This window comes from Netta rufina (genome assembly GCF_964035555.1).
Source record: "Netta rufina genome assembly, chromosome: 10".
Classification (NCBI taxonomy): domain Eukaryota; kingdom Metazoa; phylum Chordata; class Aves; order Anseriformes; family Anatidae; genus Netta; species Netta rufina.
The window spans coordinates 12,746,270-12,768,675 of record NC_140133.1 but is presented as its reverse complement, the minus strand read 5'-3'; the positions used below and the strand labels follow the sequence as shown (position 1 = coordinate 12,768,675).

Below are 22,406 nucleotides of genomic sequence, written 5' to 3'. Positions count from 1 at the left end.
GACTGGTCCATAGCAATGGGAAAAAGACACGGATCCCTCCTCTGTCTGTGTGCAGCCTTACAGGGCTAGCACCAGCACAAGGGGCAGCGGCGGTGCACATCTGGTTCTGCTGGAGCCCTCTGGAAACACCAGCCTCTGTATTTGCTTCAGTAAGAGCTGAATGCACCCAGCCCTGTGGGATACTGACAGGGAAACAGAAAGGTTTTGAGCTGGTGAAGTGGAAGCAGCTTGAAAGCAGAACTGGGACTGGTTCGTTTCCATGTGAGTAAACATGGGATTTCCCTACCCCTTCTGTGACCAAGAAAAAGTTGGAAATTACTGTAACTTAAATCTAAAGAAGTTGTCCGAAATTCAGAGCAAACACTAATGTGTCCCAATGCATTTCTAGGTCATAATGATAACATTAAGACTATAAATTTGGGTTGTGTTCATGGCATTAAACATTCTGAGGTAGTTCTGCACAAACCAGCAATTGAGATTGCAATAAATCCAGCCTTGAGGGTTTGGGATTTTAGCTATATCTAAATCAAATCCTTTGCATTGCATTAAGCTAAACTTCACCTACTCAGGGAACAAAGGGGTAGAAAACAGTGAAACAAGGCTTGCTAAAGATCTATTTGGGGTACAAATATTCAAGGCCAGTGTTTTTACCGATGCAATGCTTCTTACATCAGTGAAGTTACACTAATGCAGAATTTGGCCCCAGTGTTTGTATATAAATATAGTATGTAGGAATCTGATGAATGTGCACTTATGCATTATTCATTGAGATACAGGAACGGAAGAGCGGGGTTCCTGCACGAGAGCAGGACACAGCGATCGTGTGCGCGCTGCTCCGTGCTGCAAGCTGAAAGTCAGCACTGCACGTGGGACGGCTGCAAGGGCACCGAGCATCTGGAGAAAGTGGAAATTGCATCTCTAATTCCTCTGGCTAAACCAAGGGAAGGTGAAAACCTCACTAATCTCTGATAAAGCAAACTTAGTAGAATAAAACTGGCTGAAATGAGAAAAGCCTTTCCACTTTGTTGAGACCATTCCTGCAACCCCTCAGGGTCTTGCCCAGCCCAGCTTGGCCACTGCATCCCCTCAGATCCTGAGGCACTGGGTACTGCCTGGGCACCCCCAGGTCCTTCAGCTACATCTGTTTGGGCTTGTCTTGCCTGGAAGTCCTTTTGGAAGAGGCTGTTTGGTGTTTGCCAAAGTGTGAAATCTGCTGCTAGCAATTCTGAAGCAATGAAGACTGAGGAGAGTTTTCCTCTTCAAGGCACTGGGCTGGAGTTGAAAAGAGAATAGGCTGTGTCTTGGTTCTACCACAGACATTTGGTTCAACCGCCTGTGCCTCAGTTTCCCCATAAATTCATAAAATGACGTTAATGCTTCATTTTTCCTACAGGACAGCAATTTGCAGCCCTGAGGCCCACGGTCCTGCAGCATCAGAGTGCAGACCTCAGAAAGGTGCCCAGACTTATCTCACTGGGCCAGCCCAGCCTGCGCCTTCCCAGGGATCAGAAAAATTAAAAAAAAGTGCCTTGAAATATCTCTGATGTAGTAGGGAAACCCACTGCTGTGGGAGCTGGCAGCCCTGTGCGTCCGAACAGTAGCTTCCTCGAAGGGCTTTACCACTACAGGTGTTAAATGTGGATCCTGATCCCCCCATGATATTGCATGAATATTTGCATATATAAAACTTGTAAAATTATGCATAAATTACAAATTTATGTATAAATGTATAGATTTATGTATAAATTATACTTAAATTGTAAATGTATGTATAATTTGTGTATATATAATTAATGTATATGTACCTGTATATATATCTATATACACGCTAGTTTGTATATACATATATGCATACATACATACTAGTGTATTTAACCAGTGTGCGTGTATATATGTGTGTGTGTATATATATATATATATATATAACCGGTATATATATGTATATATATAGCAAATGTATATATCCATGCATATATGTAACTAGTGTGTGTGTATATATATATTTAATGAGTGTATATATACATATATATGTAAACAGTGTATACATACATCTATATACGCTCTCAGACATATGGTCTGATTTTTGGGTGGTTCTGTGTGGACTCAGGAGTTGGACTTGATGATCCTTTTTGGTCCCCTCCAACTCAGGATATTCTGTGATTCTATGATATATGTAACCAGTGTGCATGTATGTAGTTACGCAATAAGTGTATATGTATGTGTATATATAACAAGTGTACATATTTCTGTATATATATAACTCGTGTATATATCCATGTATATATATAGTGTATATATGTAAATACAAAAGTGTATATATGTAAGCGGTACATATGTATGTATAACGAATGTATATATATGTACACATCCACGTACATATACACTGGTTATATGTATGTAACCAGCGCATATATCAGTGCATATCAGCCCATACATAACCTGCATATACATACGGACACAACGCACATACAGGTGCATATTCGTGCACATACCCCCCCCCCGCCGAGCCCCTACACGCGTGCCTACAGCCCCCCACATGCTAGCACGATGGAGGACACCCCCTATCCCCAGCACCCTCCTTCCTACCCCCCCACAAGCATCCAGCGGCCGCGGGCACGCCGGGGGCCGGGCTCCCATCGAGGCCGGGCCGGGGCCGGCCCCCGGCGCCGCGGGGCCAATGGGGGCGGCGGAGCGGGGCGAGCCTCTCCCCGGCCCCCCCGCCGCCGCCGGCCGCCCGGCCCGCGGGGATAAAGCACTACGCGGCCCGCGCCGCGCTCCGCACCCGCGCAGCCGCCTCCCGGGGGAGCTGCGCCCACCGCTCGGGGCTCGGATCTGTTACCGGGGGGTGGGCTGGGCTGGGGGCTACTACGCTCCCGGGGGGGGGGGGGTGTCTCGGCCTTGTTTTTTTAATTTTTCATTTTATTTTTTATTTTTATTTTTTGCATTTTCTACTATATTTTTGCACCGCGCTCCTTTGCCTTTTCGTCGTTGCTTTTGCATTTTTCTGGGTTGTTTTTGCCCCGGCTCGGCTTGCGGAGGAGTTCAGGTGAGGGTTTGCACCGGGGGAGGGTGGGATATGGCAGCGGGGGGGCTGCAGCAGGGCTGGAGCTGGGCAGTGCACAAGGGGCGGTGGGGGGGTGCGCTGCTCCCGGCCGGGTGGGATGGGGGGGAGAGCTACCAAAGCCTGCTAAAAAAATAGAAAAAGGATCAATAAAATAGGGGAAAATAATAACAACTTAGCAGCGTTGGAGATCTGGCAGTGCCGGGGTGAGGGTTGTGTCCCCCCCCGACCGCTGTCACCGCGCGGTGTTTGGGGAGTTTGGTGCCGACCCGGGGTGCGTGCCGCTCGTGGAGGCCGAAGTTTGGGTCTAAAGGTGGGCACTTTGCAGAAAACGGGGAGAAAACAGGGCTCTGAGGAAGGTTTTTACGGCATTCCAGAAGCAGTGGCGTTGAAAAAAGCCAGGGAGGCCCCTAAGTGTAGCCCCCTACCCCTAGTGTCCGATAAGCAGTGCAGCCACCTTGCAGCAGGACTGAGCGTAAACGGATTCCCTGGCTCTTGGATCCTTTTTTTTTTTTTTTTTTTTTTTTTAAATTATTGTTTTATTACCTCCCCATGCATTTCCATTTGATTTCTTAGAAACGCTGGCCCTGATTCACTGCCCAGTTTATGGCTCTGTCTGTGGAGCACGAGTTAGCCTGAACAGATATTAAATCTTCCAGGGAACAAGGGAAAACAGTAAACAGGTTAGTCCTACACTAGAAAGAGCTGTAGCAACATACATGGGAAATGACTGTCGGCATATCTGAACCCAGGTACTGCTGTGTTATCTGTGCTGGGAAATGGGTCCCCGTGTTGCAGCAAGTTCCCGGGACTTAACATTTTAAGGTTATTCTGAGACAGAGTATGCCTTCTCTCTCTGTTTCCCTTTAAGCTGGTGATTAGACGGACAGATTTTAAGCAGAACAACATGTTTCTGGCAGAAGGGACATCATAACAACCTAGGGAACTCTTAAAAGTTGGAGCCCGTCGCGTTGCCGTGCACTGTTGAACAGCTGCTCTATTTCACTCCAGGAGCGGCTGTTTTCCAGTGGCTCGGGCACTCAGCTCCCTGTATAGGTGCTTACATTTCTGACATGTTTTCATCCCTCCCAGAGATGAAAGTGCTTTATGTAAACAGCATCATTAGTTTTCATAGCTCGCGTAGCCCTGGCTTTTTTTTATTTATTTATTTTATTTTTGTTTTCTAAGCTTCTGGTTTTGGCTTTAGACAAAGTAGGGATGAAAGCCTTTTAGTTGTTAGTCTGGCCTTTAGGATAAAATAGAGCCTGGGCCCGATCCCGCATTCCAGGCATTCCCCAAAATCTTCTTGGCTGCTGTGCAAGTTTTGCGAGCGCGCAGAAAGCAGCTCTGGCCCGCGATGTGCCTGGATCTGTTTGCCTCTGACAGTCCCCTGTCTTCTCGAGACGACTCTGGTTACACCAAGTGACATTGCTCCTTGTCAAAAGCGATAGGGAAATGAGCGTGCTGCCTGGGTTCTGCTGAGGTATGTTGCTCACAGCAGCTGCTAGGGCTCGGTTGTTTTTTTTCCCCACTCTCTTTTCAGTCTCCATTCAAAATAAGATTTAGTTTTATTCCCTGTGAAATCCATGGATATTTTGATATGTGGCTTCCCAGTTCTTGCAGGCATTTAAAGAAAACTTGAGCTTTTTGTTTTTTCTTTTTTTTGCCTTTTTTTTTTTTTGGAAAACCTTGCCAGCTGCTCTGAGTGCACGCTCATTCCCCGTGCATGCAGAGCACGCCAGCTTTTCTTAGAAAAAACACGTCGTGGTCCAGATTTCACTCACAGCACTGTTCTTCAGCAGTTGAGCTGGAGCAATGCAGACGTACGAGGGAGGATTGGAAAGCAGCTGAGGGCAAGAGCTCCTCTCTGCCTCCTGTGTCACAAGGCAGTCACCCCTTTCTGGTGCAGGCACGAAGTGAGCTGCCGGGGTGAATTCTTACTGGGAGCAACAAAAACTTCTCAGAAACAGACTGGGTTTTCTGTTTCACATCGCTCAGTTCTATGACTTTTGCCTCAAGGGAAAGTTCCTCCAGCAGAGTTTTTTTTTTTTTTTTTTTTTTTTTTTTTTTACAAAAAGAGACGTCGTGTGTCTTAAACACGGCTCTCCTGGCTCTTCACTTTTACTATAAGAGATTATTATAGTCTGAGGTCGCAAAGCAGAGCCACTAACCTCTGTTTGAACTTCCTCGTGTTCAGCACATGTGAGTATTTTGTTATCAGGTCAGAGGCGTAGCTGGCTGACGGGCTGTGCAAACCAGGAAAATGCTGTCTTACTTTTAAGTCTCTTTCTATCAACCTGTCTCTGTGTCCTCATGTGCATATAAGGGAGGAAGCTGTGTCTTTAAGAAATATAGAAATGTGTGGTATTTTTTTCCTTGTTTCCTGTGAAATATTAATAGGTGCTGCTAGTGGGATGGAGCTCTTTAAGGGTGTTGTGTGAAGCATCTCGCGCCACGTTAGGTGCTAAGCACATAGATGGCTTTTGATTTTTCTCCAGAGAAGGCAAAGACGGGCAAATTCTGGAGCTCAGGCAGCAAGGATGCTCGGCAGTAGCAATAACAAGCTTCCCCTTCCCTGCACAAAACTGGGAGCTATTGACTATTCATGGCAAAACGTCCAAAGCGCAGCGGCAGAGCCTGTGGAAAATGACAGCGTGTAACAAGCTTGACTGGCATTTCCTTCGCGCTGGTCACATGCCTCCTAATTCACACACACACAAAACCTCATAGGCTGATCAAATGACTTCTATCTCTGCGCTCCGCATACCTTCCACAGAAAGAGTTGTTTTATTATGCACATATACAGCTCTGTTTTCAATCAGTCACCTTGAGCGGATGACTGAGAGCCAGTGTTTGCTCCGTCCGGAGGTCTCTGCAGTCGCTCTCTAAGGGGCACAGTCTCCAGCCCGTAAGCAATTTTTTTTTTCTTTTCCACCGGGGTGGGGGTGAAAAAAGAAGAAAACAAACCCACAGCTTGTCCCTCCTGCCTCCCCAGTAATTGTACTGGGAATTTTGCTGGGCTTAACTGGGAAAGCAGGGGATGTGCCTGGCTGCGCTAGTGAGGTCAGGTTTGGCCGCGGTGTCTGCACGGGTGGCAGCAGGGTTAGGGCTCACGGCGGGGTGTCCCTGCGGGACACTGCCCCTTTGCCACCTCCACATGGGGGAGACCGGGCACAGGGCTGCCCTCCCCACTCAGCAACTGGCACGAGGCTGGGGTCAGCTCGTTCGCCGCCGCCAGAGAGAGACGGGAGCGCAGAGTGATGGGGTGAAAGCAGCCACCAGCTGCCTTGCCAGGCCGTGGCAATTAGCTCAGCGCCGTGCCAGCCTGATTAAGGGCAGCGCAGGTGACGATGACGTTGGCACACTGATTCATTACATCTGGAGGGGAAAATCCGCCTAGTAAATGCTGAAGCACAGTAAATATTCCTGGCTCCTGACAGATTGATCCTTGCATTCCGCTGATTAGCCTATATTTGTGGAACGGAGGAAGTTAAAAATAAGGTTGGTGGAAAGCTACAAGATAAGGAAAGGATTTGCATTTTATGGACACCAGCAGTAAACTTGATTATTTTTTTTTATGGGTGCTAAAAATTTCAATACTTTTTTCTTTTTTTTTTTTCCGCTCTCCATTCCCTTCTTTGGCTCTCAGTTTCACTGTTAGGTGAAAGCCCGCAGTATATTTCCTCTGGCCAGTAATATTCTGGAAGGGAGCTGTAAATCTAGAGTACACACGGTTGTGAAATGGTTTCTGAAAGAATTCTTTTGCAAATATGTGGTGCAATCCTGCGAGGCGCTTAGGCCCTGACAGTCCTTTGGGGGTGGTACAGACGTATTGCAGCGTGCAGCAGCATGTGCGCACCAAGGCTGGATGCTTGGGACTTTCCTGCGAGCTAGAGGGCTTTGCGAGGTTTAGTTCGTGGAGGTAAATGATTAAACTGAGTTCTGACTGCTGCTGTTTTGTTTCCCTGCACCCAGGCTCCCACCTGAACCTTTGCCGCGTGGTATATGCTGTTGGGATACCCTAAGACATCGCCCAGGAATGGTGGATCACTTGCTGCCTACCGATGAGTCCTTTTCATCTATGAGGTCTTCTCTGGGATACTTTGGGGACATGACGGCAGGGGTGAGGTCCTACCAAATGCTGCCTTCTCCCCTGTCAGAAGATGACAGTGACTCGTCCAGCTTTTGTTCTTGTTCCAGCCCGGACTCCCAGGTTCTCAGCTCCAGCTATGGGAGCACGTCCAGTGCGGAGAGTCAGGACAGCATCTTAGACTACTTGTTGTCCCAGGCATCTCTGGGGAACACCGCCATGTCATGGTGGGACAAAAGGAGACTTCAGCCCATAGTCAAAGAGGAGTACTTTAGGTTGCCTGAATTTGCTGTGGATATGGAAGACTCTGGACCATTTCAGCCCACACTTGAGGAAATTGAGGAATTTCTGGAAGAGAACATGGAGCTGGAGCTCAAAGACAGACCTAAAAGTGAGACCAAGGACTTGAGAGCTTGCAGCCAAGTTTCTGTTGCCTCGCTACAGCAAAAAGACCATATGTTACCCAGCGCTAGTTTAAAAGAGAGTAAAAACGAACAGTTGAGCAGCTCCACGGAAGGTGGCCAGGCTTCAAATGGAGGAATGCCCCTGGAGAACGGAATACCGGTTATGCTCCAAATTCAACCTGTACAGGTCAAACAGGAGTCCAACACCAGCCCTAATTCCCAAGGACCAGCACAAGACAACATTAAAATTGCACAGCTCCTAGTCAACATCCAAGGACAGACATTTGCCCTTGTGCCCCAGATAGTTCAGTCATCCAATTTGAACTTGTCCTCTAAATTTGTCCGCATTGCTCCCGTCCCCATCGCCGCCAAGCCAATTGGGCCAGGAGGCATGATCCAGGGTCAGACGGGAATCATCATGGGTCAGAAATTTCAAAAGAACCCTGCAGCAGAACTCATTAAAATGCACAAATGTTCTTTCCCTGGTTGTACCAAGATGTACACGAAAAGCAGCCATTTGAAAGCCCACCTGAGGAGGCATACAGGAGAAAAGCCTTTTGCGTGCACGTGGCCAGGTTGTGGATGGAGGTTAGTATTGGGGTGCAGCAGGGTCCTGTTCCCCTCGCCCTTTTGCTCGTTTCACTGAACTTTCTGAGCACTCTCAGTGTTTGCACTCATTTCTGAACAGTTTCTGTTCCCAAAAGTGGCTCGGTTTGTTTGAGAATTTGAACTTTTTTCTTACTATTAGGTAATCCAAGGGCTTAGATAAATTAAGTGGCAGAGCATCACCTGCTGCCACCAGCTGTATGAGTGTCTTTAAAGCCCATTATAACTTATATTTCATTCCAAGATGGTTAGATTAAGCCTGTTACTGCAGGCAATGCCTTGCAGTCACATGGATCTGGTTGCAACACACCAGCTGCAGCAGATGCTCAGCTGGTACCAGCTGAGGGCTGTAAATGAGCTGGGTGGTTTAGGACAGAGTCATGGTGTGTATAGCTGTGTGGGGTTCCGGCTGCGGGGGGTTAAGCATGATCAGCGAAGGGCCGTGTTATGTAAATGCAATTAAGAAGAGCATTTTGTGCAGTTTCGTAGAAAATGCACTCCATCCTGTTCCTTCTGGAAATGCTGGCACTGGTACTCCAGCCTGCTCTGGGTTTTATTCTCTGCATTGATTGAGAAAAACGCGTGGGTGCTGCTCAAAGTTGCAAAAAGCTGTCAGATGTAACAACATACCCAGAAGGCTGAGATGGAATTGAGTGTTGCTTGAATGGAAGATTGCAGGTTTGATTGAGCAAAACGTCTTGTACAGGTGATCTCTACAAAAGTAGAGGTGATTTTTATTATTTTTTTATACCAGTAGAAAGCATTAAAACTTTTTAAGAGAAAAAGTTGAAATTTTTTTGACAGAAACTTTGATGGAGGCCTTCATCCCTCTTTCCAATTAGCTGTGCTAATAGTCTGCCTGCTGGCTAGTGTTAATAAAGAGCACCGCAAATTATGATGGGAGCAAAACATAGTCTTAACTCCCTTGTAGTAAATTAAACCACATTTCTTTCAAAGAATATCCTGCAGAGCTTCAGTGAGCAATGGCTAATGAGGAAATGGGTGGTGATCATGGGGAACAGACAAGGTAAAAAGTAACAGGAGAGCGTTGAGTAAAAATGCAACTATGTGAGACATGCAGCAATTAGAGATGGCTGGATTGGTTTGAGGGAAAAGGTTAGAATAGGGCTGAATCCTCTGTTCCCAAACTGGACTAGTTTGAAGCCTCTCGGGGGACCTGGGGGGATCATTGCAATTGATTTCTTTGGTGATATTTTTTTTCCTTGTTTCAGTTTGTGGTGTTTCTATAAACAGGCAGGGATTTTCTTTTCATTTGTGCCTGTGGCACTGCTGATGAGCTGGGCTCAGGGGCTGCTGCTGGAAATGCACTGAAATTAAAGCCCCCTTGTTCCCCGGTTTGTCCCACCAGGCGCAGGCGGTGCGGTTCCTGGCCTGTCACAGGGGCACTGCTCCTGTTTATTCGGCTGTCAGAGTACGTGTGCGCAGGCAGCAGATGTGCCTTCTGCCTGTGAACGTGCCTGTAGGTGTCGTGTTGGCTTTCCTCGTGCTGGGATGTGAGCAAAACCCTCGTTTCCGTGGCAAATGCATGTGGCACGTGAGAGTTTGGGTCTGGTCCATGCCGAGATTTATGCCAATGCTTCCGGTGACTTGTGTGGCTCAGGCTCAGGAGTCTGAAGCATTGCCTCTGGGTGACCTCTAGCTCTGTCTTCCCGCAGGGCTGCTGCTTTCCAGGCTGCAGAACCAGAGGGAAGCATTTAGGGAAACACGTGAAGCAGTGAGGGAGGGATGCTGACTTTGCAGCTGGGTGCCTCCTGCTGCAGCACGGGGTGCATTGTCGGGTGGGCCAGGAGATGTGCTGCTCCAGCAGCACGGAGCATCTGCACCTTTTGCTCTCTGCCAGCCAAGCCCCTTAAAGAAGAGGAGCCCACTAGGGATGAATTGATCCCTTTATCTATGAGGAGTTTCTCCTGTTCACCAGCAGCTGCTGGGGGAGCTGTGCAAACTCACTTTGTCTGCTTGTCTTGTGTTCACGTGGCACAGGCAGGTACCTGGCCCCCAGCACCCCCAGATGTCAGCAGGGCATCCATGGAGGTGAGAGGGGAGGGAGGCATCTCCCGGGGAGCCCTCTTTGCTGCTACCTAGGGCTTCATGCATCCCACTGCCACACCAAAGGGCAGACCCAACAGAGCACTGAATTGCTCAGCCCCCTTTCATTAATAAGGTGTGTTAACCTTTTCCAGAAGTGCAACAAGAGCTGTGGTCTCGCATGACTTATGTCAAATGCATCCAGACTCTCTGTCCTCTCCCAGTTTTGTATCATCTCAAATGAATTTAAGCACCGAAGTGCTGCAGGGCTCTGCTTCCCTCCCTCTTTCCCCCACATTCTTGTGCTTGTGTGTTTATTTTTCACCAAAGACACTTGAGATCTGAGCTCGCTGAAGATGGTCATTTCGAAAACAAAACAAAGTGTTGCCTAGCACAAGGCGGCTGAGTGGAGGGGATTAAAGCTCGCCCTGCTCACTGGGCAGCGCTGCCACAGGGAAGCTGTGTGCTGTAACTGCACCAGGGCAGGGCTGTGGGGGGGCTTCGCCAGCCCCCAAGACAGTGGCAGAGCCCTGGAGGAGGCTGAATCCTCCTTGCTGGTGCCCTTCTCTGGTGCAGGGAGAGAAATGTTTCCTGCAGGGTGTGGAGGAGGTGGTGAGGAGTGGCCAGTGACCCGTTGAGTTCGATACCCCGCTGGACTGGCTGGCGCACTGATCCGTGCCTGGCCAGCTCGTGCCTTTGGCAGCCGCTGGTTCTCTGCCCCTCAGACATCCCCACCAACACACGGGGCTGTGGCACGGGCTGGCCTGAGCAGCTGTGCTGCGTCAGGAGCCGCAGAAGCTCTCGCTGTCCCTCTGCTGGGCACCAGCACCCAAAGCTGCCCTTGTTCCTAACACCTGCAGGGTTAGGCCAGAGCGTTTAAGGGCCCTGCGCATCCTGGGGCTGGGAGCACTGCCTGCAGCTCGCTCTGCAGGTGGCAGAGGTTTGGCTGGGGGGGATTTAGAGGCTTGGGGCAGGTCAGGATACACATCCAGAGCCTCTCCGCTGCAGGGCAGAGGTACAGCCTGGCTCAGCCCAGTAGCTGGTGGCCATGGTGGAGGCTGTGGAGGACCAGCTGAAGTGATTGACCTTTCCTGCCTTGTGAGCCACGTGTCCTCGTGTAGCCAGGAGCCACAGGACATGTGTCCTGCACACCAGGGAGCTCTGAGGTTTGTCTCCAAGGGAGATGCGCTTACAGGTCCTGTGGGGTCCCACCAGACAGGGGGATGAAGCAACTCTTCCAGTTGCTGTGGGATTGCCTGGTTCTTGGGGTGTTTTCAGCGCCAGAATGTGCTGCAAATATCATTTCACCATGGAGCCAGGCCGCCAGGTCTTCCCGGCTTCCTTGTCCTAACCTTTGCGTTGTTTTTTTGTAAACACACCGATAGCTTGAGGTTTATTTCTGTGGGCTCGTAAGTTGATCTTTCCGTGACTGCTGGGGAACAGTATTGCAACATTCCTGCCTCTTCAGCTAAGGACATCGTTATGAGGCAGAGTGTATTTTTATCGGATGAACTCATCCGAGCTCCCAGGGTAGGAGCAGAGCTGCTTGTTCCCAATGTGCACCTCTTTCTCCCACACTCACCATGCGATTCCCATTGAAATGCACTTGTGGAGCTCTTGTGCGGGATTAGCCATGTGCTACGGCACTTCTGTTGCAGATGGTGACCTTAACAGCCAAGGACATGGGACAAAGCAACCCAACCACATCTGGTTTTACTCCTTCCCTAGATGATAAGGCAATATATAAGAGGGCAGCTCTTTGCAAAGGAGCTTTCCTCTTGCTGCTCCCTCTTTTCCTTGACGTGGTTGCCATTGCCATCACTGGCAACTGGTCTATTCCTAGTCCTGAGTCCCTCTGAGACAGCCTGCACAGGCAACAACCTGCTCTCTCCAGAATGTTGCCAAATCCCATCTGCTTGTAGCTCTGCAAGACCATCCCTCCAGGGATGTGGCAGTGGGACCTGCTCGCTGCTAGAGACAGGAGAATCTCCTGGCCCTGCTGCTCCCAGGTCCAGGACATGGTTTCAGGAAGCCAAGGCTGGAAGGAGAAGGGGTGTTAGAGCAAGCAAGTCTGCAGGTCCCAGAGGTGAAAAGAAGCTCCTGTGGTAGCCTTTGTGAAGATGCATCCCAGGCAAGGAATGGCTTGGTGGCTCCACTAGAGCACCTGCCTTTTGCTCTTGATTGTAAATTTGACTCTTTCACCATGGAGGTACCACAGCAAGGACAAGGCAAAAAAGTAAGAGAACAGGTGAAGGAATCTCCCCTAGAAATGCCCCTGGGGGAGATGCATCCACACCTTGCCCAGGGCAAGTATTTGCATCTGCTCTGTGCTGGCTCTCTCAGGGTAGCAGCAGCAGACTGAAGAGCTGTGGGAACTGAAGGAGCTCTTCCCAGCATTCCCAGTGCCTGTGCCCTGTTCTGCAACTAGTGGCGGGAGATCACTGCTAATTAAAACCTTTATGTGGAAACTTATTTTTCTTGCATGAAGGACTTATTCATAGGAGCCCAGCAGTCCTGTTTTTCCCCTTTCATAAAAATAGCGTATTCACCCGGTTGGTGATGTGATATTTTGCTCCAGAAGGGCACATTTTTCTACATGTTCTTTCCCCCATTTATTCCACTACTGCCCATGACTTCATTTATTTATTGTAAATAAACAGCTGATACCATTTCTTGCAAGCTCGCTTTCTGTGCTGCTCTTTGTTACTGTGCTGGCAACAAAACACTTAATTGCCCTTTGTCAGGCAGCAAATTTTTTGTACCCATCTGGACAGGGCTGTTTTAGCATGACAGTGCTAATTAACCCTGTGGCTCCCAGTCATGTCCAAGCTGGAAACAGAGCCAGCCCTGCTGCCCAGACCAAAGGACTGGCTGATTGGAGTCCAATAAAGCCTATGAAACTAGCAGTGGGATTTGGGGATTTTTCTGTTGAGGTGGGAAGTGGGGAATATCTGAAATTAAAATGACTCTGAGAGACAATTTTGGTAATTAAAGTCCCCATCTTGATTTCAATTTGCTCTTGAAGTATCTATGCTAATGGCCATGGGGCCCACCTGGATTTCAGCTGTTACAGCCCTGAGCATCTCTGGTACTGAGATGCTAATTGCTCTTCATTTAGCCTGCAGGAGCATGTGCAAAGGCTAATTTTTCAGCTGGATCTGATAAGCCGGATAGCTTCTGGGTAACTATATCTGACTATTATCTGGAGCTCATCTCAGATGGATGTGCCATAGCGCTGGTGGGAGCTTGGAGCAGACCTCACCTGTGGGATGTTGGTGGTTACCTCTGCTTGGCTTTGCAGGAGGGAGGCTGTGGGACTGGCTCTGAAGGGGACTATGATTGGGCTTAGGGCAAGGTTTCTACAAATGATGCATCCATGCATTGTGCCAAGTTGAGTTTACATGGGATGAGGTTGTGAATTGTGTGTTTTCATTACTATTGCTGACCTCTGGCTGGGACCAGACTGGCTCTGTCGTGTGTCTTGGCCCTTTCAGTTTGCATATTGGGCTTTGCCACAAGCAGTCTCTGAGTGGCCTGAGGGGAGGTTTGGGGGCTGTAAGAGAATTTATTCATTTGTCTGAAAAGGCCTCTCTTCTCTTGCAGGTTCTCCAGGTCAGATGAGCTGTCTCGGCACAGGCGCTCCCACTCAGGGGTGAAACCCTATCAGTGTCCCGTCTGCGAGAAGAAGTTTGCTCGAAGCGACCACTTGTCCAAACACGTCAAGGTGCATCGATTCCCCCGAAGCAACCGCTCCGTCCGCTCCGTGAACTGATCAGTCCCGCTTTCCCCTTCCCGCCCAGCCGTCCTACAGCAGCCGATGACAGCACTTTGCTCACTATATTTCTAGTGATAATTTATTTGTCTTCACACAACAGTCAATGCTGTTACTTGATACCACCATGTCTGAGTGTCCCATGTCCTTTAAAGATGATTTGAGAATGAAGTTCTTTTTGGGTCAGGGGAGGGGGGTGTTCTTCCTTTTATGTCTTTTTTTTTTTTTAAGGATGTTATTTTCCTTTCCTCCTATCTTTCCCTTCTTTCCTGCTGCTTCTTTTGGAAATTACAGTGTTTTATTTTTAGCTGTTTTCTGCTGCACATGAAAATGTAAGAGTTGCTTGCAGCTAGTTAATTATAGCCCTGGCATTCCTGAGGGCTTTGCTCATGTACAGGCCATTCATTGTGAGTTTTTATTAAGCTGCTCTATTTGTCCAGTTTGGAAACAGCAAATTCCTTTTGAAATGAAAACAACTCCTTTGTTTTTGGGTTGCCTGAGCCAAGGATTTGTAGGGGCTGGCCATAGGAGGAGGAACAGTGGGAGTCGGGGAGAGGGAGAGGCGAGGCATGGCAAGCGCTGCAATGCACCCCCACACCTCTCTCATTTCTCCAGCTCACATTTACCTTTTCCTCGGTTAGGGCTATATATAAATATTTATGTATATATATTCATACATATATATATGTATATATTTAAGCAAAGATATATCCCAAACAAACCCAAAGCTCAGGCTGGGTGAAATGGCTTGGTGTGGAGACCTTTTGGTGTGGCTCATCGCGTACCATGTGCATGCTTTTCCTGTCCTGTGCTGCCACTGAGGGTGAAAGGATGCCCACACATCAAAGGAAACGCTGCTTTCCTTTGACTGTTTGGAAGCATCCACTGTCTTTAGCAGAAGATCTGTTGTGTAGAGTGTAAAGCAACAGTAAGCTGTTTGTGAGAATGGCTGTGCTCTGCTCCCATCTCCATTCCTGTCCTCTTGTGTGATCCTGGAGGAGAAACCCCAAGGTGCCCAGTGGTCCTGGTGAGCACTGGGCATCCCGAGCATCCCCTGCCCACACTGGCTGGGGCTGAGCCTCTGTATCCCTGACCATTTGTCAGGGTGTGCCAGTGACTTGGGAGTAAGGGGAGCATCATGGCCTGGTGGGACAGCACCAGGAGATCTTCTGACCCAGGGTGAGCTTCAGCGCTGAACCTTCCCTTACCAACAGCCATGTCAGAGCTCCACGCAGCTGGGCTGGGCAAATGGGTGAGAACAGTAGCCAAAAAAAACAAATTCGTATGGTAGATGGCTAAGAAGGGAATTTAAGCAAATAATCAGATGGTAGCAGGCAAGCAATTTTGTTTGTGTTTCTTCTTCTTGTTTTGTTTTTCCTTTTGAACTCTGGCAATTGTAAGAAGCTTTAGAAGAAAATAGAATTCAGTAATTAGGAACGATTTTATAATGGATGTTGCATTTCCTTTCCATTTGCAGACAGCATCTGTTTGTCTTTTTGTTGGCAAAATGGGAAATAGATAACTGCCGTCCTAGTGCTAGGCAGAGCAGGAGCCCGTGCTGTGTAAGAACAGCAGGTCTAGCTAAAGCGAATGCATTCCTTTTGTCCTCTAGAAATTAATATAAATGAGCTATCATCTATTGACTGGTTTATATCACATCCTATGAATGTATGTAAATAAAACTGTACATAGATGCATATCTATATAAAATATCTTTTAATAACGTATCAAAATTTGTGTAAATTGGAAACAAAAATACCTATAAAGCCAGTGTACATAAGTTACAATTCTGTATATTTTCTTTTGTTCTTCATAAAAATATATTTACTTTGACAATAAAATGAAAATGGAAATTTTATATCCCTTTTTGAAATTATTATTCATCAATTTCCTTTGTAGCCAGCTCTGTAATCAAGAAAGTGGTTGAAATCAAGTTAGTGCATGAAATTTTGATTCACCTGGATGTAAGTTTTCAGGTGCTGAGTAACAGAGAGGTGATGGAACAGACCTCAAGCCGCCTTCAGTTTTTCCTCACCTCAAAACTCTTGGGAGGTGCGAGATGTTTCACCGGAGCTCTCACGCCTCGCCTGGCAGCCGCTGGGCCCTGAATGCCTTCTGTGGTTTCTGACGGCTGTGGAACAGGTCTGCAGCTGACTATTAACCTCAGTCAGATTGTGGTTAATAAATTAGAGCGAGCAGGTTTTGAGGAAATTCAAGCTCTAGGGGCTAGCATGAAGAAGGAGGGCTTCAGAGTCTGAGATTGGGATGGTGACTCGCTGTGTGACCCAGGGCAAAGGGCTCTACTGCCATGTGCCTCAGTTCCCTGTCTTGTCAAACGGGGATGGCAATTCATCGTGGTGATACTGTGGGACTTGACTGCTGTGTATGCGATCCTTGGATGGAAGGAGCATGCAGTAAGACCGGTCACGGGATTAGATTGTGAAAGAATGGCTCAGCATGGTGGAGGTCTTGGTGCCAAGGCACTTCAGTTGGCTCTGCTGCGAATCCCACATCTGAAGGAGAGATGTGTGGGACCTGAAGTAAGAAGCATGCCTCAGGCCTGAGGATAAGATTCCCTGTCCTGCAACAACCATTGCTTCCCATGGGCAACAACACAGGCACGAACACGATAGTCTTGTGGTTTGCAAGCTGGGACATCTCTTGCAATATGCTTTCGGGTGCTCGGCCTACACTGGAAGAAGAAACCAGCAACGTTATCGGTGTCCGCTTCTGAGTCTCTATGGGAGCAATGGTGCAGCGGGTCCAGAGCTTCTCCCAGCAAGAATCACACTGAGACTAATGGGCACTTGGTGATTAAAGCATTTCCCTGAAGTACAGCCACCAAAACAGGCCAGCTGATGAGCCATGGATCTCCAGACCTTTATTTTTCCTAGAGCACTCCTATGAGCCTGGCAAGAGGACTGAGGGACTTGTCAGAGCAAGCTCTGGTCACTCTGTGGTGTTGTTACCTCCTGAGATGTAGCCTGAAGACCAGAGTCCTAAGGACAGCTGCTTTAAGAGTTCTAATTGCATAGAAGCTTTAATTAGCAAACCTGCACCAAGAGGATCTCCGATTCCCTTCTGTTCTCACCCTACAGACATTATGCATTAAACAAGTTGCTTTATTTTAACCAGTGTCTCAGTCTCCTTCCCATCTCCTTTGGAGTTCTGATATTGCTGTAATGTTGGGTAATTCACCCTGCAAGGTACTTGGGGCAGAAGTTGTTATTTCTTCTGCAAGTGGCAGTACTTACAGCTGAAGTGGAGTAATGCAAAATACCCACTCTTGGAGCACAGCAGTGCAGAAATCTTAAGATCTAAGCAATGTTTTAGCCTGGAATATTGTCCACGAAACACTTATTCTCTCTTACTTTTTGTTTTCCTTTTCTAAGTACAGTTTCTGTGTGTGGGGTGTGTGTGTGTGTGTGTGTTTTTCTGTATTTTTTCCCTAGTTTTAGATACTTACCTGTAGGGAAATATAAGCTTATCTTAAAGTTTCAACATTTTGCTCAGAAGAGCAGTGTCATATTTGCTGTGAAAGGAGAGTTAATTCTGCATGAGAAGTAATGGTATTTTCAGAGGTTTGTCACACACAAAAAAGTAGAAATTTTAAAAAAAATAGTTTGGGGTGTTTGTTTTACATGGAATTACTGGCCTGCCTAGGCTGGGCTGTAGGTCTTGCTAATTCATGAGAAAAAGGTGGCTTTGCCTTAAGCCACCTGAAGATAAGCATATATATAAGTTCTTTGACGCTACATCTGTAGATAGGTTTATCATGTCTTTGTTTTGGCAACTCTGCACAGCATGGCATCATTATGCATATACCTAAGTCTCATTGACTTAAAACATCTCTAATTGGCTTTCTGAGGCATGAATGGACACCTGTGCAGTGTTACAGCCTTTGTATAATGACTGCGAGCCAGTCCCTAACACTTGTCAGTGCTCTCTATGATTCTGAATGGTTTTACTGGCGATTTCTGGCTGTTTATAAACTCTTCATGAGAGCTAGTGGTGGAGGAACAGTTGTCTGGGAAGGTCATTCTCAAGGTAAGGACTAAGTGTAAGGAATAAGAGTAAAGTGACGTTTCTGTAAGGTGACCTGACTTCTATGACCTGTGGCTAATCAGAGGGCAATGGAATGATGTGTCCGAGACCACAGAGCAAAGCAGAGGGAAAATGGGAACAGGACCAAGAAGTCCCAAATCTCCTTTGCCCCAGACAGTGGCACAGACCGCGTATCAATAGCAAACAGAAGGTTATAGAAAGCAAAGAGTGATAGGACGTGTAAGTGAGACATCAGATAAGCAAAGAAAGGTAAAGACGGGACATGAGATAAAGTTGAGCTGTGCTGATAGTGTCTGCTTTTGGAAAGGATGCCAAGGAGAGAGAAATGAGAGCTCGCTTGCTGGTACATTGCGGTCGGGACTCACCCAGGCAAAGCTCCCTAAAAAGGGTCCTGCTCCCCTGACCACATTACATGTTTGCAACAGTCCCCTGCTCACTGCCCTCCCTGGGGGTTGTTTCCACGTAAATCCTTGTGCCGGGAGCCTTCTCCTTGTCTAAATGGCCACTATACATTTAATCCAAACAGCCAGGTGACTTCAGCACAAAGCCAGTGGCAATAAGCCAGTGTTAATTATTACCCTGGGCCCCTTGGGTTATGTAAGCCTGGATGTGCTGTACCATGGGCACTTGGCTCAGGCCTGCCCTCCCCGTCTGGGAGAAATACCAAGGACCTGCCAATGCACATAGAAAGCCGTTTGGAGCCAGACGGGATTTTCCTTCTCCCCTTCTGAGAGCACCTATGAAACCCATTATTCACTGGGCTCAGTGATTGCCATGCTGTGTTTTCTTGTTATTCAGAGACATTGCTCTTAAAGAATGAGTTGTGCTAAGCTCCCACTGACTTCAGTGCAAGCCAAGGACAGTGACTGCCATGGTTTACCCAGGGAAAAATATTTCCAGCTAAGGCAGGGACCGCAGATCCCGGCAGGTCCTTGGCTTCCCTCAGTCGTTTCTTCTGGGATATCTGTGCTTTTGTGGCTACCAGTCTCTTATCCCACTGGTTTTAGTTTTATTCTAGTTTGCTTGGGGGAAGGGGCTGAGGGTGTGTGGTGTGTGAAAAGTAGATATTGTAAAGAATCTTCTGGCCTTAACACCTAGTGTGTGTTTGCATGCAGTTGCAGAGATAGGACTTAGTGACTCTTCTTATCCAATGTTTCTATATTGTAAGGTTTGTAGCTACTCAGTGCTCAGCATTTCCCAGGGCTAAGCTTCGATCTGCTCTGCCAGCTCCGCAGGTCTTCCTCCAACTGGAGCTAGAGCACGTCCTCCAGCTCTTGCTGCATTCCCTGCCCAAGTACCACTTTTCTAATGGTTTTGTGGTCAGGCTGACTCAAAGCCCATGTTAGTTCTTGGTCTCCTACATTGCTACAGCTCGATGAACCTCTTGGCCCTTGGAGACATTGCTGTGGAGAGCTTTCATCAGCTCACCTGTCCTGCCCTATGGAGTGTGTATGCCTTGGCCAGCATCTTGCTGAGCTCCAGCTCTCTGTTCAAGCATCCTGCAGTGCAGAGCAACATTCAGCAGCACTCTGGCCAGCAGGAGCAGAGGGCAGTGTTTGCATCTTTGCAGGGCCAAGTCGTTAGGTAAAATGGGAGTAAAATGCAGGGGTGACAAGTAACTGTTGGAGAAACCTGCTCTCGTCTTGCTTGCACTAGATGACAGTAACTTCCTCTGCTCATGTTGGAATTGTAACTGTCCTGAAAGGCAGAAAAAATCAAGGTGAATGTGGCCTGTAATTTCCTGGAAGGGAACAGAGAGGGGAATGAAAACAGAAAGTGAAGCACGTTATGGTGTAACAGACCCCATTTGGTCTTTTTCCAGCATGAATAGGTGACAGGCTCATTGCGCGCAGAAGGGCTTTGCGTCTTGTGTAGGAGGAGGGTGGTCTCGGCCAGCAGCCAGCGGCAGTCAGAGTGCAGAACCCTGGGGCAACTGCAGCTCGGTGGCAGGAATGGCATGGAGGGGAGTCCCAGGGCTGCGCCTTGGGCAGCTGGCAGGCATGGAGAGACAGGGCTGGGATCACACTGAGTCCCCTGGGGCCTTCCTGCTATAAGGATGTCACTTTTCCTGATGCCGTAGCTGATTCTTGGAGGGGTCTCGAGTGAGTCTTAGCACTTCCATAAGCAGAAATGTTATTTATCCATATGACGCGGATACCAGGAAACTCAATAATTACAAAACACTCTGAGGTCTTTAGTGGAAACATCCATCCAGGAATTGTTTTGCATGTGACTGAGGGTGGAGTCCTGCAACCCACAGAAAGAAAGGTACAAAGAATCACTGTTCTGCATCTAAAAAAGCCTCTGGCACCTGCATCTCCTATGGACTCCAGCGGGCACCAGCTTGAGCCCTGCTAGTTATTCCAATGTTATGGTTGCAAATGCAGAGATGGGACTGTTGGGCTGAAAAGAGTCCAGGCATTCAGTACGCTTGCCTTCCATAAGCGAAAGAGTGACGTGAATGTTCAGGTTTGGCTGTTGACTGCTGGCTTTTTCTGAGAAGACTATAAGTGGCAGCCAGGTAGTCTCTCACTTTTTGTTTCTCTGCTGTGTGTTGTTTTTCCATGGACAGCATGTCCTGGACCTTAGAGAGCTGGCTGGGGCTTGATTCATTCAGCCCGGCTGTCCCTGGTGGCAGATAATGCATCAGGGAGGGCAAAGGGCTTGGAAATTTTATTATGTCAGAGAGGCTGGAAAAACACCCGGACTGTGCTGAGGGCAGCAGCACGTCTGCACGCGGGCTGATGGATGGGAGCTGGGGTCTGACCATGTAGTGTTGCAGTTCTATGGGGCTGAGGTGGGATGTGAACGTCCTGGGGAAGGGCTGATGCGGGGAGCCCCATGCTGTCAGTGAGATCCCTCTGCTTTGGCTGCCAGGGGAACAGCCTCTGATGATGAAAAGGCTGATAGATGTCCATCTCTTCTGGAAGTGGCAAGGGCTGCTGGGGAGGACCAGCTTTGGCTGGAAGAGATGAGGAGTAATCTGTCCTCTCCAGAAAAGCCAGTTAGTGATTTACAGCTGGCAAGTTGGTGAGCTCTTCCTCTCGCTCCCTAGGAATTAATGGCACAACTGGAGGGTGTTCATTTACCTGCCACCTGAGACCTTTAGTCTCCTTGCTGTGTATTCCAACAGCTGATAAATAAACACACATTAGTAACACATTTCTCTTCAAGGGAGAGTGGGTTTTCTTTGGCCACCAAAGCTCACAACAGCCCTTCTCAAGCACTGCCCAGCTGCCTGAGTGCTTGCCCCTTGCTCAGTATTGCTGGCAGTGCCTTGCGGGTAGTCCAAGCTTGTGCATGAGATCAGAAGCGCCCATGAAAGTTTAATGTGAATCAATCTGTGTCATGCCTCAGGAAATGATTAGCAAATTAGAATCAGTCCTGATGACTTCATGAGAGTTACCTGATACCCTGCCATGGATCCCTGGTGGGTGGAGGACCATGAATCCAGGGAGAGCTGGAGCTACCTTCCTCACTTGGCTCCAGCAGTCATATGCTAATCTCCATGGAACAAATTAGCTGTACTAAATTAATAACAATATTTGGCACTTCACTAGCATCTCTCAGCTGAAGAGCAGAACGTGCTTCCCACTGGGGATTTAAGCCTTTCAAGCCCCCTGAAAAGTAGTTCTCACCTTCATTGCACAAAGGCAGAAAATGGATTTAAATGATTTGACTAGTATTTCTTGAGCAGCTTGTAGCAGAGCTGTACAGCAAACCCAAACACAACATTTCCTTCTGACAGACCCAGACCTTCATCACATGATGTGATTTTAAGACATGTACGCTGATGTGTAGATGCAATTAATTGCAGCACACTGGGGGAGGAGTGGGGATGCATTTTAGCCCTCTGGATAGGCCTAAGATCTGTACTGTAGAAAACCATCAGGTCAAGCACAAGGGGTGACAAATGTGTTCATTTTGCTGATGTAGCATGAGTGACATTGGAGCAGGTGTACTGTGGTCCCTGCGGCTGCTGCAGAACCCTGGGGAACAGGAGGGGATAGCTTGGCTGTATCTGCTTGTGGATTTTTGAGTCCTTACAATGGCCCTAGGTGGCCTCTGCAGATGGTTCATATTCTTCTTCTCTGGGGGCCCTGTTAGCTCCCACAGTAAGTGGCAAGAAGTTCAGCTTGATTTCCTTTTATTGCTGACTTTATCACTCCATGAAGCACTTCTACACTGTTTAAAACTTTACCATTATGGTGTGAAGCTGATAAGTACCCTCAGAGGATTCCTTGTGCTAAAATCCAATGTGCACCTTGCTGGGTCTTCCTATTCATCTGCCTGCAACCTTTCCTTCCTTGACTTTGAAACTTTCTGCTTATCAGGAATCTCCTCAAACTCATTTGTTTTAAA

At 47.9% G+C, this 22,406-nt stretch overlaps 1 protein-coding gene across 4 annotated transcripts; it reads left to right on the top strand.

Annotated features, from left to right (window-relative positions):
* Positions 1 to 2,892: 2,892 nt before the first annotated feature.
* On the top strand, positions 2,893 to 15,837 carry KLF15 (KLF transcription factor 15). Of its 4 annotated transcripts, none has more exons than XM_084292971.1 (3): positions 2,893 to 3,046; positions 7,037 to 8,143; positions 13,811 to 15,837. In XM_084292971.1, exons 2-3 carry the CDS (start codon positions 7,101 to 7,103, stop codon positions 13,977 to 13,979), a joined length of 1,212 nt encoding a protein of 403 aa, XP_084149097.1. In that variant the 5' UTR covers positions 2,893 to 3,046; positions 7,037 to 7,100; the 3' UTR covers positions 13,980 to 15,837. The 4 variants fall into 4 exon arrangements, with proteins under 4 accessions (XP_084149097.1, XP_084149096.1, XP_084149098.1 ...); XM_084292970.1 differs by lacking the exon at positions 2,893 to 3,046 and adding an exon at positions 5,134 to 5,263; XM_084292972.1 differs by lacking the exon at positions 2,893 to 3,046 and adding an exon at positions 5,843 to 5,969.
* Positions 15,838 to 22,406: the final 6,569 nt, after the last annotated feature.